General features: G+C 43.1%; 1 protein-coding gene across 1 annotated transcript in view; it reads left to right on the top strand.

Moving 5' to 3' along the window:
• MYO7A (myosin VIIA) overlaps positions 1 to 19,241 on the top strand; it is a 79,555-nt gene that overhangs the window by 18,042 nt on the left and 42,272 nt on the right. Inside the window, exons 2-14 of the mRNA XM_026034526.1 lie at positions 1,663 to 1,776; positions 3,772 to 3,924; positions 9,789 to 9,973; positions 10,578 to 10,699; positions 12,543 to 12,685; positions 12,781 to 12,894; positions 13,706 to 13,859; positions 14,621 to 14,697; positions 15,342 to 15,461; positions 15,704 to 15,846; positions 16,262 to 16,472; positions 17,000 to 17,135; positions 17,616 to 17,722. Of these exons, the coding sequence (XP_025890311.1) occupies positions 1,663 to 1,776; positions 3,772 to 3,924; positions 9,789 to 9,973; positions 10,578 to 10,699; positions 12,543 to 12,685; positions 12,781 to 12,894; positions 13,706 to 13,859; positions 14,621 to 14,697; positions 15,342 to 15,461; positions 15,704 to 15,846; positions 16,262 to 16,472; positions 17,000 to 17,135; positions 17,616 to 17,722 (1,779 nt within the window). The remainder of the gene's footprint in view (positions 1 to 1,662; positions 1,777 to 3,771; positions 3,925 to 9,788; positions 9,974 to 10,577; positions 10,700 to 12,542; positions 12,686 to 12,780; positions 12,895 to 13,705; positions 13,860 to 14,620; positions 14,698 to 15,341; positions 15,462 to 15,703; positions 15,847 to 16,261; positions 16,473 to 16,999; positions 17,136 to 17,615; positions 17,723 to 19,241) is intronic.

Here is a 19,241-nt window from a genome sequence, read left to right as displayed (position 1 = left end):
TTCATGTTTTTTTTCTCTTTTAACTGAGTGATTGAAAGTGAGGTTAAGGCAATTAATGAGCCAAAGATCAAAATGTTATTTTTGTTTATGAACTTGGTGAAGATATTTATAATAGGACCATCTGAGGAAAAAGAAAAACACATTTGTTGATATATTTGGTCAAACATAGCAATCATCTGCCAAGGGTGGAGTCTATCACAAAATGGCTGGGGACTTCTCATGTGTAGAGTTTCTCAGTGAATCAGTCTCTGGGTATASCTTTACACAGCCATGGCATTCACAGGTTAGTTCCTCTTTCTAGAGCTGCTGAGTTAGAAATTGCAAGTTTGTTTTATATTGCTTGGATACTAAAGAAATGATCCCTGGATATATCCAATTTCCATTATCCAGAGTGGAGTTGTAAGTTGTTCATCAGCCTGTAACGTCCACCATGATGGATCCAACAAAATCTTCAAGAACTTTGTCCTCAGAAATGGTCAATAGCAGATGCTTAGGGAAGATGATCCATCAGAGCATTTTCAGTCATCCTTCCTGTTGCTTGCTCTCCTTCTCCCAACAGATTTTCAGGATTTCCAAAAGCAGATATTGCATTTGGATCATGCTTGATAGGTGCATGTGGAGCCTCCAGGACTTCGTACATTCATTAGTTGTGGCTACAAGTTCCACAACATTAAACTGAGATGCATGAAAAAATATATTATTTTGCTTGTTGCAGACTTGTTTGACAGTAATTTAAGCTCCCAATTAGCACCTCTTCAAAACACTATTAGCTGTAGGAAATAATTTCGTCTCATTTCAAACAGCAAGGTCCTACTCAGGAGTTTGACCTTGGGTGTTTTTTTGTTACAGTTTCTCTTGAGGAGAGCCATTTCTTAAAGAGCCTGGATATGTTGGAGTAATTTAATATTCACAGAACTCATCACTAGATTGTTCCTACACAGCAGGATTGATGGAGGTCCTACAGGTCTGCCAGGGACATGGATGGGGAGGATAGGGATCAGCTTCTCACTGCATCTTCCAAAATAGAGAGACTGCAAATCCAAGAGGTGACAAATTCAAAAATACACTAAGGGACACAGCTTTTCATGGTATCTACAGTTTAACTCCTCCTTCAAGATTATGAATGCTGAAAGTTTGTACATTTTCACAAGGCAACCAGACAGACATTAGAGAAATTATATTGAGAAATATCAAATGTAAATAGCCTATCTACAAATTGCTGTAGTTGTGAAGCCACCCCGTGGAAGTATCTCTGCTCATCTGGTACGATCTTAACCCTTCCCTAGACATCCCTTTTTGCCATCTCAGAGGGATTGGAACACATAGCCTGTAAGGATAATCTTCAAGGAAAAGGGTGCAGACTTCCAGACAAAGATTTCCAGAGCTCCAGCCATTTCCTAAGAATCGTTTTCTAGGCTTTCCTATTATATGGAGGAAAACCTCCTGCTGTATGGGTTTTTCTGCATGTTTTCTGCATCACTTCTCTGTAACCTCCTTGCTAGATACAATCTGTGACCAGCAAACACTCAAGAGCTCATGAAATGGTGAGACACAGCTCTGCCACCTACAAAACTCATGGTTCCAAAAGTCAGAACTTAATATCCCAAGAGGTGCTTAGACTTCCTCTGCAGCTGTGATGTAATTGTTCTCTTTTTGGTCCAGGGGGATTATGTGTGGATGGATCTCAAAACCGGTCGGGAATTCGATGTCCCCATTGGAGCTGTGGTTAAACTGTGTGACTCCGGACAGATCCAGGTTGTCGACGATGAAGGCAACGTATGTACAAAGAGTCGTAATTGTTTATCAGCTCTGTGACTGTTGAATGTGCAAGCCTCAGGCAGGATTAAAAGCATGACCTCGGGTGCTATTCAAAAGCAAAACTGGACTCAAATCCCATTAAAGACGATGGGATTCTCCCCATTAATACCAGTGGGTGTTGGAACCAAGCCACAGCATTAGAGAAGACCCAGATTCTTGCCAGACTAAGTGAAAAGTAAACAAGAAAGGACAGGTTACAAAGGACAGGAAGGAACAATCACAGAATAACAGAATAACGGAATCACAGAATCACAGAATGGTTAAGATTGGAAGAGACCCCTAGAGATCATCTAGTCCAACCCACTTGCTCCAGCAGGGACACCCACAGCATGTGGCACAGGGTGGCATCCAGGCAAGTTTGGAAGATCTCCAGAGAGGGAGACTCCACAGCCTCTCTGGGCAGCCTCTTCCAGGGCTCTGTCACCCTSACAGCAAAGAGGTTCTTCCTCATATGGAGATAGAACTTGCTGTGTTTCAACTTGTATCCATTGCCCCTTGCCCTGTCATTGGCCACCACCAAGAAGAGTTTGGCCCATCCTCCCTACATTCTCCTCTCAGATATTTGTACATGTTGAAAAGATCCCTTCTCTGTCTTCTCTTCTGCAGGCTAAACAGGTCCAGCTCATAAGATAAATGCGCCAGTCCCTTAACCATCTTTGTTGCTCTCTGATGGACCCTCTCTAGGAGCAACATGTCCCTCTTGTGTTGGGGAGCCCAGAACTGCCCCCAATGCTCCAGGTGCGGCCTCACCAGAGCTGAGTAGAGGGGCAGGATCCCCTCCCTTGGCTTGTTGGCAGCACTGCTCCTGTTGCAGGCCAGGATCCCATTGGCCTTTCTGTCCACAAGGGCACAATGCTGCCTCATGGTTAGCTTGTTGTCAACCAGATTTCCCAAATCTCTCTGCACAGAATCTACTACACCAAGTAGAGAGATCATAACAATACAGCTCAAGGCCAGATAATAGATCTAATTTTGCTCTTTTCCAATGTTTCCCGAATTCAGTGAGGAAAGGTGCTCATTTCTAAGGGTCATGATGTTCTGACCTTATCACTGACCTTTCATATGCCCCTGTATCGGACGTGCCTCAGTTTTTCCATCTGTAAAAAATAAGGTGATAGCGTGTCCCTAATTTCTTGCTTGTGCTGGGAGTAAAATGGTAAGAAGCTTCTAAGATATATTGAGGACATGAGTCTCCAGAGTGCTTTAGATAGTACTTTGAGTGAATTAACCTCTRTCAGCTGTTCCTCTGCTGTATCCAACCCCTCCTGAGGCCTTACCTTCATATAGTATGTCCAAACACTGGTTCTCCTTAATTTTCCTATCTCCACTTCTGTATGGCAGTTGCTATTTTAGAGAAACATCTATTTCTCCAGCAGATAATTGAAAGCTGTCATTCCTTTCTGTGATAATGGAAACTTTAATAGAGCTGTGTCCTCAGATCCAATTTGCAATAGTTTTTGAAACCCTTTGGAGTTGATCAGTTTAAATGACACTCTGCCTGTGTATGTGCAGTTTTCCTCCTCCTGTGCATCCCTCCCTTATCTTTTAAATCATGTTTTTTTCTACTCAACAATTGGCAGAGGGTTAGCCAATGATGTGTAAATGGAGCTGTGTGAAATGAAGAGCAAACCTGCTGTTTGTGAAAAAGTCCTCCTGATATTTTGGATCTCCCTGTATTAGATCCTTGCCAGGATGGCTCATGTCTCATGGCTCTTGCTGCCCTCGTGAACCCAAAGACATTTTCTTTCTTCCATCAGGATTCTTCTACATTGGCCCTGTTRTTCCTCAGGAATACAAGATATAGCTAATGCTCTCTCATGCTATTCTTCAACCTCATCCTTCTGGCTGGGATAAAGTATTCCTATCACTTGTAATATCATATAGTATCTATATATACTTATAGTATCATGTGCAATATCACATTTGACTTATATTTCTCTACCTCTTCCCCAGGAGCACTGGATTTCCCCACAGAATGCCAGCCACATCAAACCCATGCACCCAACCTCCATCCATGGAGTGGAGGACATGATCCGCCTGGGAGACCTCAACGAGGCAGGGATCCTCAGGAACCTGCTGATCCGCTACCGGGAGCACCTCATCTATGTGAGTGTCCACCCCCTTGCCTTTTACTACACCACACACTGCCCTTAGCTCAAAGGAGCAGATGTCAGAGACCAGCTGGAGGATACCTAAATTTAGCCAAGAGTCTATGTTTCTGCACCTAGCTGGACCCATGTAGTGGAAGGGGTTTGTTACTGTTATGTTGCCCACCACCACTCTGACACTGCAGAATTTATGACTATCCCAACAGAAACTGAAGATCCTTTGACCTGAGTAAGGTTCCTTGCCCTCTTTAGTCCTTCTGGAAGTTTTCTGGACACACAATAAGTTTCTGTGCTTCCAGTAAGCAGGTCAATCCAGGCCATGCACAGGCTGTAGTACTAAAGCAAAAGTCTTTGGAGACCAGAAGCTGTATGTGATCTTTCCACCTTCAACCCTGTGSAGTAAAGATAATGAGGAACATGTATGAAATAACCAGGTACAATTAAATCAGTAACTCCCAGAATAATTATACTAAGAGTTCTACAGAGGGTATCTGCTACATGTATTCATAAACTATTGTCTCTGAGTTGCCTGGGATCCTAAGAGATGATACTTGAGAACAATAACCTTCTAGGTCATCCCAAGAATGTCATGTGCAGTGCACTCAGTAAACSGGCTTTGTCATTCCAACTAGAAATGCAGAAATCAAGTGCATCAGTGGGAGTCAGCCTAAACTACAGTACTATTATGTGCTGCAACGGTTGCCCCAGTGGTTCAGAAGTTAGCATTCAAGGTGTCTGGATTGGTTTTACTAGCATGCTTTCTACATACAGGATGTCTATATACAGAACTTTGGAGCAAAAGTGAGGAATGTGTATGTTTGCTGCTAGGCAATAGGCCTATGCAAATATTGAAGAATTTCATATTGCTGTGAAGTTCTCAAATCAAACATCTTTCTGGTGCTCAGATGAGAACCTGCTGTGTCCTTGAGGACCTTTTCAGTGCTACCTGGAGATCTACTTGTAAGGGGCTTCAGGTACCACTAGATTTTCAAGCCAGAAGGGATTGCAGGTCAGTCTGACCTCCCAGAAAGCGTAAGCTAGCAGACCATATCCAGGTTTTCATATATGAAGCCCACATGTTCTGCTTGATGTCCAGTGATTTTTAAAAGGACAGTCTGAGATAGGAGAGATGTTGGAAAACACAACACTCCATTATATAGGCTGTTCAAGTGGTTGAACACCCCTGACTCAATAGGATATATTCCTTATTTTGGAGATGGGTTACTGTTCTTGAAGAGCACATCACTGCTATAAAAGACATCTTCTAAGACCCTAGAAAATATAGATCCTTAAATTCATCTCCCATAATCTCACTGAGTCTCTTTACTTGGTGTGCAGTATGCCCAGAATCCCTATTTGGTCAATGTAGAGAAATAAAAAGCACATCCAAGAAAAACCTAGATCTTAGGTGGAATTAACTACTCCCTGGAGCATTCTTTAGGGAGCATCAGTCATTTACAATGATAAATGAGCAAGTTAGAAGAGTCAAATTTAAACTTGAGGTGGTGTCACCATGTGTGCAAAGGGTGCCTGGTGGTCATGAGAGATCCCAAGACAGGCAAGACTGCTTTTCAGATGCCCAAACTTTGGTGCATCTAGGATGAGGTGACTTTCTTTAGAGATAACTTGAGCTCAGTTATCATAGAACAATCTAGGTTGGAAGGGAAGATTGTCAGGAAACTGGGTATTTAGTCAATGTGTTCATGTGTGTCTCCTGAGGATCCTATATCATGTTGCCTCACTGAGTGACCAGAGGTCTTCAAATAAGATTTCAGGTGTGCAATAACAAATTTMCCAGGTTCTTACCTGGAAGAAATTTCCCAGGTTCTTACCAGGCTCTTGTCTCTGAGCAACTTCACTAACTATTCACAGGCATCCCAAGAGATTATGCACATGTGTGTCCACTGGACAGAAGGTTGTTTGGCAGCATCATGCCAGTGAAGGCTGATGCAAAAGGCATCTGCTAACTGTGATGCAGAAACCATGTGGTTTCTTTGATGATTCTCTGTATTTGATGGTGACACAGCCAGGAGTCCTGCKGAGTTGCTGCATAAGGGAAGGTCACTCAGCTTGATCTAACTGACCACTCCACTCATGTTTACATGATGGTGATGCACTGCTTAGAGATTGTCTGTCTGATGCTGTAAGACCAGATCCAGACCTTAGGATTCACAAGTTAAATTTGGCCCAAGTTAGATTCATAATTGCTTTAGATACCTTGTGTAGTCAATAGAGAGAAGTACATTCAAGGAGCTTTTTCTCCCCTAAAATAGAAGATGGTTTATTGTTCTTTATTGCCATCTGCTTTCATTTGTATCAAAAAAAAAGTTCCAAATTACTGTGCCTTGGTTTCCCACACCACTAACTGTTTTGTAGTGCTGCCCCATTATCCTGCACACCACAGAGTACTTAGTGCAATCTCAACGTTAAAATGATGTTCCAAAATCAGAAGACATAGCTTTGCTAGAGGCACATACAAACCTCTTTATGTACTACTGGAGACTCAAGAACCCAATTTTAGATCTCATCTTTTTCAAGAGTGGTAGAACTAGAGGGAGTAGAACAGTACCCTGTGCAGTAAAAACTTTTACTGCAGGTTTGCAAAACCAAGATACCATGACAATATTTTGCAGTGTTTTGTGGACAGGCATAACCAGTCCTCTGAGATGTTTTGTTTTGTTTTGTTTTGTTTTGTTTTGTTTTATTTTATTTTATTTTATTTTATTTTATTTTATTTCCTGTGGTTTAACTTGCTTTCTCTTAGGCATAGTGACAGTTATAGTGACTACCTTCACTATTTGGAAGGATTTCTGAGTCTGCTGAGGGATAGCTCTTCTAATGGGACTTCAGTCTCTCATTTTCTCGTCTTCTTAGCTTTGTAGAGAGTTAACTTCTGCTCTAATAAAATATAATTTTCCTTTTTCTCCTCCTTTACTTTTTCTCTTAAGACAAACTGTGGTGGGAGGGTAAGTATGACCCTTTGAGCTGTCATTTACAATCACTGTCATGCCTTCTACTGGATTACTTATTTTTGTTAACCATTGTGGCATTCTCATTTAATTTGCACCACCATTGCTGCTGCTTCGTAAAYGCACTGGGAGCATCATCCCCTTCACTGCAGAGCTTGGCCCTTATGAAGAGCCATGGCACCTTGCCAGAGATGGAAAGTCCCCAGCTTGTGAATGTGATGTTGGATGGCTAAAGCTATAAAAGCACTTTTCATTATGACCTCAGCTTGCAGGAAAGAAAATTCTGCCACAAAAATGAGGGGAAAAAAAAACTTAATTTGGCTTGCACGCGCTGAAAGAAAACCAGGCTGGACAGCATGRGCATTTGATAGCAAGCCTGGATTCCTGAGCAGGGTTGAATCTGTTTATCTGGAGATGAATGCTGTGCCTGCTGCTTGCTAATGGTTGTCAAAATGCAGAACTATTTGGTAGAGCTCTAGCTCCATAAAAATTCAGATGTAGACATCCACAGAGTGCTGGGTAGTGAGGGAAACAGGCTCAGAGGGATTTGTTCAAGGCTAATTAATATGTAGGTCATGCAGGCCGTAACGAACGTGATGCAATTCCCAATGCAAGTGGTTAGCTATGGCAGAGCCCCTGCCTGTGCAGAAAGCTTTATTTTCCCGAAGCAGAAGGGCTTTGCTGTCATCCAGCAATAGAAATCAGAGAGTGAATACTTCTTTGCAGGTGCTCTTTGGCCCCTTATCAGCAAAGTGGACAAAGTTTGGCATGCCATCAGCAGCTAAACTTGGGCAACCCATGGGTATTTATCAACTAGGAATGATGACGAGGAACTAGCTTCTGATGACAAAGTCCTTCGGAGATCACAAGGGAAGGGTCAGCAAGAACATCCAGAAAGCATTCCTGCAAATAATGGTTAACTCCTTTACAAGACTCACCAGCTATATTCAGGGCAGGGTAGAGAAATGAGGCTGAAACACAGGGATCTCGGAGTCCTCTGCAAAGAGGAGGTCAAAGAGAGAGAAGTTTGAGGAAGACTGTTAGAAATGTTCTTAAAATTGTCCTGGCAATAATTCTGAAGCAGCAAGAAATCTTCCTGGTGTCTTGTACTGGGTTGGAAGGGGGCTCAAGGTTCACTGGGGAATTTGGGGACATAATCCCATTCAGAAATTGAGCTCACTCCTGAGCCCTGAACTCGTCCTCTCTGTCCCTGGGGAAGGCTGCTGTGGGACCTCAACAGGTCCSTTACCTCCCTTACTACAATGCCTTCTTCTAACATGCATCCTATATTATTCCATATCCAATTTCTATCTCTGGGGATTTGTGACTACCTAGCCCTTGAGCTTAGAAAACTCTTTTACTTTCCTGGTACGTTATTTTCTATTACAGAGAGAACTATCATATCCCCTTTCTGTTGTCAATGTAAATTTATACCCCACCTAGGACTGAGCAGAAAGTTGTTCTCTGGCGTTTGCTGGAGTCAGGTCCCCGACAKCTTTCAACATCCCTATACCACAGAACACAATTGCCACCTGCTGGCTGCCTTTCAGGAAGCCTGAGCAAGTRAAAAATGTCCACAGACAGTGGAGACACCAAACTATCATCTCAACCCACGCAGGTCTKCTCGGTCACCATCAGGGGATACAAGCCTTGGATAGCAGAAACTTGACCTGGACCCGCCAACTCATGTTTCCATGTCTCACTTTCTCCTAGCACAGATAGCTATTTTTYATCAGAAAGGCAGCAAAGCAACCCAAATTTGCTCTATTTGTCGACCAGTTGTAATACACAGTGAGCAAAGCATGAAGGGATCTTCTCCATTGGTCACAAGCACCCTTGCCTGTGTCACTTTGCTCCCTTATGCTAAAAGGGTTCTTTGTATCCTCTTCTCAGTCAATTGCTAAGACTAGTTTCACAGGAGGGTCTGAAGTCACCATGGGTGAATGAGGAGAAGTAGTGTTGACATGACTGTCCAGAGACTCCGTGTGCCTGTATTTATACCTTCCAAGACATCAAGGAGATTACAGAACAAGCACCTGCCTGTGATGTTGCCTGCCAGCTCTTTTGGGAAGGAGAGTAGTAGTAGGGAAAGTAGTCCTTTCCCTACTGAAGTATTCTTGGTGAACTGATCTTTGCATGCATGTGATGAACTGAGTCTTCTTCCACACCCCTACAGACACAGGCTAGCTACATGAAAAGTGTTATACCTGGGGAGTAGAAGAGCGCAGATGTCTAACACCTCTGCCCAGCTCCAGGCACCTACACAACTCGATGGACAGAATGCCATTTCAAAAATGATCTAGCAGTAGTCAGGAAGCAATATGTCAGGGTTGAGTGGGCCATATGTATGTCCACTGCAAAGGATTTAAATTGCAGTTAAGAAAGATGAGGCTAGACAGAGGTGGTTGTGAAGAATAAAGGATCAGAAGGTTTCAGTGGCTCTGTTGATGTAGGTTTTTAAAAACATATGTAGACATGGTCAGGAATGGTACAGATACAGCTGGTCTTGCTTTTAGAGGTAGCAATGATCTCTAGGTCCCTTTGGACCTACCTCCTACATGGTAGATGTGTGCTGGCTCTGGAAATATTTTTGCAAAGATGGGCTTGACTTCAAACTCTGAATCTGAGCTAAGGAGCACATGAAATAAGCATTAAGGCTTGAACCTATGTTGTGTGTGTGTGTGGCTGAGYACAAGATGATTTAAATAGTTTGAGACTTCTGCTCCACCTTTGCTCCAGGCTTCACCTTGCAAACATCTTTCATTTGAACATCATTTTTCATCCAGCTTGTGAAAAACCTTAATTTATCTGGACTCCGCTCTCCATCCTACCTGCCACAGCCTTTCAATCAGGTTTCACTGTCCTCATAAACCTTCATGTGCTTCTCCTCCAGACATACACTGGTTCCATACTGGTGGCTGTAAACCCCTACCAGCTCTTACCCATCTACTCCCCGGAGCAGATACGCCTGTACACCAACAAAAAGATTGGGGAGATGCCACCACACATCTTTGCAATTGCTGACAACTGCTACTTCAATATGCAGCGCAACAACAAGGACCAGTGTTGCATCATAAGGTGGGTGAATTTCCAAACTGGGTTTTATTCTACAAAACGATGCTGAGCACCTGCAATTCACTTGTTAATGAGCAGCTTATCCAATAGAAACTAAAATGGCTCTTGAGACCCTCCACCAACCTGTTCCACCTGTGTATTTCTACTGTTTGCAGTTATTGCTCCTAGTAAATATGCTTAATCATTCCTTTGGAAATTATCTTACAATCCAGTGAAATCTCAAATTGATCTTAAGCCTCTCCTTTTAGTTTTATCTCCATATTCCCTATTTTGCAGATGCAAAGATCTGTACATTCTGAACAGGAAAAGGCCAGGGATGAACATAAGTGCTTCATCCTTGATTTTCACAGCATTTAAGAAATGACCATTCACAGCTATGGGGATAGCTCACCCCAATGACTGCCCCAAATGGCAGTGTGAGCTAGATTTGATGCCCTCAGTCCTACAACATTCTCCATCAAATTTTGCATCAGAAGAATTCATTTCAATCCATCATATTTGCTACCTTATATACAGGGCAGGTTATAGAGTCATGCCAACGGATACGGGGACACCAGCAGGGATGTGTTGGGGGTTTCACTAACCTCAATTCCTGTCATCTTTGCAGTGGCGAATCCGGAGCAGGGAAGACGGAAAGCACCAAGCTGATTTTGCAGTTCCTGGCCGCTATCAGTGGTCAGCACTCCTGGATTGAGCAGCAAGTCCTGGAGGCAAATCCCATCTTGGAAGGTGAGACCTTGGATGACAGAGGGAAATGTGTCTGCCGATAGCAGTCTAGAAGTGAGAAATATGCAAACATGCATGCAAGAATGTGTGATGATGATGGCCGGAGTTTCAGGTGCTCAGTGCTAGAGGTGAAAAGCAAACATTGCACTGAATCTTTGTGCTTTTTTTTTTTCTTTTTTTTTTTTTTTTTCTGGCTGGAAATATCAGATTCAGGGACCACAAAATAGCATCAAATGTGGGTTTCTCTTGTTATATTTTGAGATTCAAAAAGGGGACAGAATATTAAAAAACTAGATGTGCCCATGAAAACATCTGTTAAAGAGCCTATTACTTTTTTTTTCAATTTGTTTGTATTTTTCACAACAAAAATATCCTCTAATTTTGGCTGTCAATTTTTTCATTGATTTTTGACAACTACCATTGAAAATGAAATATTTTAAGCTGACCTGAAATATTTTGCAAATTTCTTAAAAATTGGGAAGTATGATCTTTCTACTTTTAAATAGCACRTTTGCCCTCCACACACACACAACAATTTCAAAGTAAAAGCTGTAATTTCATCCAATTCTCTGTGTGGTTTTGGATTTAAAAGATGCTGATCACCTGCAGAGGTGATCACCAGATAATATTTCAAAAAACCTGTCAACCTATTCTAGTGTTGAAATTGTAAGTGTATACAGAGCACTGATATCATGTAAATGCTGTATTCAGCAAATCACTTCAAAGTGTTTTGCTTGATCATAATTGCAGAGAAAAGACCTTTATTCATATTGTCTTCTGGTTCAGATGAACATACAACTAATTTGACCACAGTTTCAGAGACTAAACACTGTCAATAGGCAACAGGCAATATGCAATATTGTCAATATTGTCAATATTGTCAATATTGTCAATATTGTCAATATTGTCACTATTGCAACAGCAAAACAAACCTTTCTCTGACCAAGATTAGAATGACTATCAGAAGGATATAAAAAAAGAAATATATGCAGATGTGGCACTAAGATGCCACAAGAGCTCCCGATGGCATTGGAAAGCCTAGTGATGTACTCCATGTGCATAATATACTTACAGCACCCTGGGGAATATGAATGTAATGGGATCAAGAGCTTATACCAGGCAGAGCAGACCCAGTGTTGATAAGTAATAGGACTTGCAGGGAGAGCCCTTCTGGGGTGTAAATTCAGCTTTGAGCTCAGATTTGCCCTAACCCTTGCCCTTGTCCACGTGTACAGCTGCAGCAGTGCATTTAAGCACATTTAGGGCTCATAGAAACCCAATATTCAACTTTGTGCTCCCCATTCGGCAATACTAGAGAAGAGATGCCAGGGTGCTCAGTGAGTGGTTTGTAGCCACGTGAAGGGTGGACCTGAATGCAGTCTGTTTGCAAGACAAAATCTCCCTCTGGAGGYTGAATTTGCTCCTCTACGTTTTCCTAAAGAATGAACTTGTCCTCTCCATTGCAGTCAACAAATCCTGGCCAGGAGATCTGTTGTTTCCCATGGAGCATCATCTCATGCACTGCAACATCCTTCTTCCAGCCTTGAAAAGTCCTTGTGCATTTGTTTTATCAGCTGCTGCAAAACCCCTCTGCTCTAGCCCTTTTTCCTGAATAAGGTCATCTGGTGCCTCCTTTTTCCCATATTTCCTAGCATAGAACTCTCTAGCTGCTTCCTGTCTCTCCATGCTGAGCTGATCCCAAGCCAACTGCACATAAGGGAAAAGCTGTAGGGCTGCTTTTAACCCCTGTAGCTCCCCAGCCCTGTTGTGCTTTTTCCCTTGAGACTAGATCCAGGTTTCTCCACGTTCCAAGTCCTCTCTGACCTGCTGTGGTTCTTCTCTGCAGCTTTTGGGAATGCCAAGACGATCCGTAATGACAACTCCAGCCGATTTGGGAAGTACATCGACATCCACTTTAACAAGAGGGGTGCCATTGAGGGGGCAAAGATTGAACAGTACCTGCTGGAGAAGTCCCGGGTCTGCAGACAGGTGAGGTTCTCCAAAAGCACATCAGCRGACACTTGGTCAGCCCAATTTTGCAAGGCATTTCTTCCCCTGGAGCTGACACTTTTCTCCCATTCCAGGCCCAGGATGAGAGGAATTACCATGTATTTTACTGTATGCTGAGAGGAATGACGATGGAGCAGAAAAAGAAACTGGGTCTAGGGAAAGCCACTGACTACAACTACCTTGCAATGGTGAGAATGCAGCAAAGTGGAGCTTTGGATGTGACATGTTCAAAGAAGTGAAGCTGTAAGAGATGTTTGCTCCGCAGTCCAAGTGGCTGCTTTGCTGTCTATGATGCTCTTTATTCTTATCCATAAGGCCTTAGGATGTCTCTGTCTCTCCACAGATCTTGCAGTTTTAGGGCAATCTCAACCCCCCTGCCTAAAAGACAGGCTGTTCTCACTGCTTCTGTGAAGCAGGACCCAGGATTGGATGGTTTAGATGTTTTGAGCCCAGGTCCCTTTCCTGGGGTTAACCAAGGTGTTACATAGACCCAGTGCTCTTGCACAGCTGATGGAAGAGGACATGTGAATGGATGGGTGATCTCAGAAGTGTATGCATCCACAAAAAGTGTAGTATCTAAAACATTCTCCAGACTTTCTATTAGTGTCATGATAGAAGAGCTGGTGGACACAGGTATAATTAAGGCCAGGCCATCCTCAGTAAGGCTGGGACCAGCCTTCCAGATGGATCCATGGCTATCTCCAGCAGGTTTCCCCATGTCTTTATCTCCACTTTAGGCAGTCTTTTGTTCTCCGTTACTTGCAGCCAAGCAGAGGGTAGTTGAGTACAGTGGGATCATGTAGGTCACAAGACTGAGCACTCCATCATAGCATGCACCAGAGGGTAGATCCAGATCTGCAAGTTCAGCATCATCTGTTGCTTATCAATTCCTTATGCAAAACATCTGCTGCTTTTTTGGGAAAGCCTCAGATGCCTCAGTTCTACACATGTGGAACTTAGCTTTACCCTAACCACTATGTGACCCCTTTGCCTTCCCAGGGCAACTGCACAACCTGCGATGGCAGAGACGACAGCAAAGAGTACGCGAATATTCGCTCTGCAATGAAGGTCCTCATGTTCACTGACACCGAAAACTGGGAGATCTCCAAGCTGCTGGCTGCCATACTGCACATGGGCAACCTGCAGTATGAAGGTAAAAGAACAAAGCATGGGAGCATCTTGCAGCACTTTTCCTCTRTATTTCATGTGGTGAGAGGGAGCCAAGTTTCAGGACAGACAGTTGTATCTAGACACCTGTTGCAGTGCTGTGCCACAGTCTCAGATGCTTATTGTGGCATGAAGGAAATGAGGAGTCCTTTCAGGACATGAAAGGAGAAATGAGGAGTGAGCCTCCTCTCTCCAGGGCTGTGGGACTCTGGTAGGCTCATTGGAAAAGATGGTCATGTYAAGCCATCTGCTTGTGTCAACCCTACCTCTCTGGTACGTGTCCAGGCAGCCCAGGACTGGCAGCCCTTCACTGGAACAGTATCGATGGCATATAACTTTTTCAAATTTAGGGAGGTTGAACGTGGCTGCAGGCTATTCAGTGGACTCAGGTTTTGCAAGGAGAGACTAGTGGAGTGTTTTGTAATCACTTGTATGATTGTGTATGCCCTAGCAAAGGAAATGACATGATGATTTAAAAGCCTCTTTTCAAAAGAGAAATTAGCCTAAGGCACTTACATGATAGAAATACTTGTACCCAAGGTTGGTGTAAGTCATTTAGGGTGTCYAGCACAACAGAATACAGGTCACATAGGCAATGGCTGGACCCTGTCAGTGACATAAACTTTTCTTTCCACTCTGATGGCCATCACATGGGGATAATGACAAAGGGCTTTTACCCCACCCCATCTACCTTCTGCACAACTTTATCTCCTGCTGATAGCTTTCCCTGTGCTGTTCCCCTTCCAGCTCGGACCTATGACAACCTGGATGCCTGCGAGGTTGTTCAATCGGCATCACTAATCACTGCAGCATCATTGCTGGAGGTCAGTGGCTCTGTGGTGTTATTGTCCCCTTTTCAAGTTGTTTCCATGTTCTTAATATTGTGGAAAGCCTCATCTGAACCAAACTGTCTTTGCACTGAAAAAACCTGAAAGCACCAGGCTAAGCCATGCTTTACCCTGCACCAGGGTAGACCAGGTAGGTATTTCCATCTGAGCTTAGCTTCTGAACTCCTCTTTGCAACACAGAAGAGAAACAAACACTTCTGGGGCACATTTCATGTCATCCTAAAAAATGATGTCCAAAAAAAACAGCATGTTTCTGGCATGGAATGTAAACAGAGCTCATTACAACAGCTGGCACAATGTCACCTATACTGTGTRTGTCTGAAGTGAGGTGAGATGACCCCTTGGAAATCCTACAAATAAGCTGGGCCATCCCTCAATGTCCTCTCCAGGATGTGGCAGGGACGGGCTCTAGGACAGGCTTTTCTCTAAGAGCTCCAGCAGGACCCAGAATACAACCCACATACATCCAGAGGCTGTTTTCACATGCTTCCAAGACCAGGGCTTTTTCCTGGCCTGAGCTCAGGAATATGAAAGGGGTCAAAGGGATGCGAAGCTACATTGGTGCTGGCATGATATATTTTTCTAAAGCCAGCAACAGTGTCCAGTGGTGCCTTTGCCAGGTTGACCCTCAGGAYGTGATGAACTGCCTTACCAGCCGTACTATAATCACCAGAGGCGAGACCGTCTCCACCCCTCTCAGCATGGAACAAGCACTCGACGTGAGGGACGCTTTTGTAAAGGTAAATCTTATGACACTCCCTGCCATTTCTATAGATAAGCTGAAGATACCTGCCAGTTCTGAGACTGGAGCATCCATCCCTGAGGAACACTGTCTTGCTTGGGCTTGCAGGACTGTGTCCCTTAGGGATTGTCCTAGACATGTTCTGCAGTTGTCTGTGCTATCACAGGTGAAATAGTGCTGCAGACTAGCAGGGTGCATTGCAAACCTGTCTCAGTATGCTGCATCTTTGGGCTGTTATAGGGAATTTATGGACGGCTTTTTGTCTGGATTGTGGAGAAGATCAATGCTGCAATTTACAGACCTCCTTCCCAGGAACTCAAGAGTATCAGGAGATCCATTGGCCTCCTTGACATCTTTGGCTTTGAGAACTTCACTGTGAACAGGTACAGAGCCTGTAAAAGGAGATTTGGGTCCTAACCATCCTTCACCACCCAAGCTCAGGGTGCTGCGGACCTATCACCCCTCCAAGACAAGCAGGACTGGACTGCACATTTCAAATGATAGATGATCAAAAACAATTACTTTTGTGTGATATTTCTTTTATTTGTTCAAATATTGTCCACATAGTAGCTGTAGGACATAACTCAAACTTGTGGGTACAGACTAGACACACATAAGACTATTGTTGTTTTGAGGAGAAAAAATGATAGCCTGGACCATTCATTATGGCATATTTCAGTTAATAGCAAACTTACCAAGCAGTTGATAAGGTCTGAGAGCATTGCTTCAGGCATGGAAAACAATGGATAAGGATCAAGTATGCTCTGAACTAATAATTTCTCAACCTTGCATCTACAGTTTTGAGCAGCTTTGCATTAATTTTGCTAATGAGAACCTGCAGCAGTTCTTCGTGCGCCATGTCTTCAAACTTGAGCAGGAGGAGTACAACCTGGAGAACATCAACTGGCAGCACATTGAGTTCACTGACAACCAGGATGCCTTGGACATGATTGCCATCAAACCCATGAACATCATCTCCCTCATTGACGAGGAGAGCAAATTCCCCAAGGTGGGTTCGAGGCTCAGTCCTGCTTCCAATGACTTTTGTTTTCAACCCCTCTGCATTTGCACTGGCACCCTGTGAGAGGTGTAACCAGCCACATATCTAACCACATAGGAGGAAAGGTGTAATACACATTCACAAGTGGGTTACCTATTCATAGTTTTTACTGCTGTCATGTTTTCTTGCACCTGTACCACAGTCATGGTTACGAACAAGTTAGCATTTCTGATGGAAGAGGGTGCCTATAAGGGGATTTAGAGCAGCTTTTGACAAAGTTTAAAACAAAATAATGTTAAATATACTCCCTTTGGAGTACTATTTTGAATATAACACATCATTCAATAGGTATTTAATTCTTTAGCTTCCGCACTTTAGAGGTTGCCTCCAACATATTTCTCATCTAAAGAAATACACATGGTCCCCTGARGCAAAACAAAACAAAACAAGCACCATGATTGGCTGAAAAAAGGATTTTAATAGGAAAAAAAAAAAAACAGACTGGCTAAATGTCAGATCTTTTCCTATGTTCACAGGGTACAGATGCCACAATGTTACACAAGCTGAATTCCCAGCACAAACTGAACACAAACTATATCCCACCGAAGAACAACTATGAAACCCAGTTTGGCATTAATCATTTTGCTGGAATTGTTTACTATGAGACAAAAGGTATGGCATGTCTCCTGGTGCGCTGGTGGCATGAGGGAAAGCTTAGGGGAAGGTGAACTGCTGCTGTGTTGGAACAGACATACTAGGCTACTGATATATAGATATATATACCAGACCCATAGATATATAGATACATATGGGTTCCCCTTTCCTGCCCATTACCACATTTCTGTTCAGCCTTCTCTGATGAAATACACCCAGCTTCCTTACAAATCGTGGGTCATTTAATTCTGTGATGGGGTTCCTGGCACCTCTGTGCACCTGTGTCACCTTTCTCATCCACAAACACCTCAGGTGGGAACTGGTTGCTGCTCTGTGTCCTCAGTCAGCTTCTAAGCAACTCTGAAGGACACATTTTCATTAGAGTTTCCCAAGTACAGGGGAGTTCCTCAAGAAAAGCTAGTAGCTCTGTGGCTAGAGGCTGTTTGCAGGATGACAACTGGCTGTGTCACCTACCTTGTTGTCCCATTACTCCTCTAGGTTTCCTGGAGAAAAACAGGGACACGCTGCATGGAGACATCATTCAGCTGGTGCATTCCTCCAAAAACAAATTCATCAAGCAGATCTTCCAAGCAGATGTGGCAATGGTAATGCAGCTTGAAGAGATCTTCATTTGGGACTTTTCAGAAGGGGAGGGCATTCCCTGGAAGGGAAAAAAGATTTGGAGAGTCATACTGATCTGATACTGTTTGAGGCATTTTTTGAATTTGTTAGAGTGAGTGAACACCCTGGGGGGAGTGTTAACACAGTGTTAAACTCCCCTTTCACTGTGCTCAGTATCCTAAAATACTTTTCATGCTAGGGTCGGTCAGTTYTTAATTGTGTAGGGAACAAGACACAGTTGTGTTAGGGAGGGATACACAACACACAGTTGGCAAGAATAAAGTTTTTGATCATAGAAACCTGAGAGAGGAAGAAATAGCTGCTGCTATGGGAGAGGCTACATGWATCCCACATGTATTTATKTATGTATGTATGTATGTATGTARTAGAGTGAAAAGAGAAAACCTGGTGGCTGCTCTGAATGATCTGAAGATTCAGTGCAAAAAAAAAAAATGCTAAATATTTATAGACCAATCAGACAAATTTAAGTGTTTAATCTCTTCATTGTGAAGGGAAGAAGATGCCTCAGTTCCTAAGAAACTTCATTAAATATGCTTTAGCATATTTAGGTGCCATTTTACTTCATTAGGAAAAGGATGAGTTTTATYAGTCCCAAATAAGCTACCAATTGGCACTCCTGGTAGAAGTAGAGCTATCCGTAGACGTGGAGACTTTTGCTCATCTAGGTTATACCCTTAGTGATGCCATTTCCTTTGCTTGTTATTTTTTTTTTATTACCTTTGTGCAAGCTTTGCAGATTTCTCGCTTGTTGGGAGAGTGCAGCAATGCACTCAAAGGAATAAACAAGAGGGAGCTCTGAGGTTGCACAGTCAAGAAGACTTCTTCCCCAGGACATCAACCAAGCGTTCACCTTTAAAAGATGCTGGCAGTTTGTCTCAGCAAAACCGAAGTGTCCACTTTCTTTTCATAGTTTTGGTCTGATCATTAAGTATCTTAAGAATATGTGCCTAATGTTGGCATTTGTGCCTTGATACTTTGATGATCTCTGCTTTTCTTATTTGAATGGTAGGTTTGTAACCTGCCATACATGAAGAACAAATACTGTGTGTTCTAGACACCAGATGCTGCTCTGTTGAGAGCAAATAAGATTATGAGGCACTCTGCTCAGCAACTTCCAAACTTGGGTCCTTGGGAGGTTATGAATTAGCTCTTTAAAGGTTCCATGAAAAGTGTCAGTGAGAACTCCACATTTGCTTCTCAGTACTCAAACTTTCCAGGGGTATCTTCCTATGCTAGGAATTTTAGAGATCCACAGATCTCTAAAGGCTGAAAATTAACAGTGTGTGTCCAACAGTGTATGCTTGAATATTCCTAATTGTTTGGCTACTGAAAGATGACCTAATCTTTGGGCACAGTGAAACCAATGTGTGGTGAACTGGATTTTGCTGGAGCCCACTGGGCTGTTAAGCCTGGTTTGTGCATGCCCACCATGGAGAAGGGCTATTTGCATGTGTTTGCTGAACTGGAGCATTACTTCTTATG

Source organism: Nothoprocta perdicaria, unplaced genomic scaffold (genome assembly GCF_003342845.1).
Source record: "Nothoprocta perdicaria isolate Ctin4 unplaced genomic scaffold, notPer1 scaffold_146, whole genome shotgun sequence".
Lineage (NCBI taxonomy): Eukaryota > Metazoa > Chordata > Aves > Tinamiformes > Tinamidae > Nothoprocta > Nothoprocta perdicaria.
The sequence above is the reverse complement of the archived record's forward strand: the minus strand, read 5'-3'. Positions and strand labels throughout refer to the sequence as shown.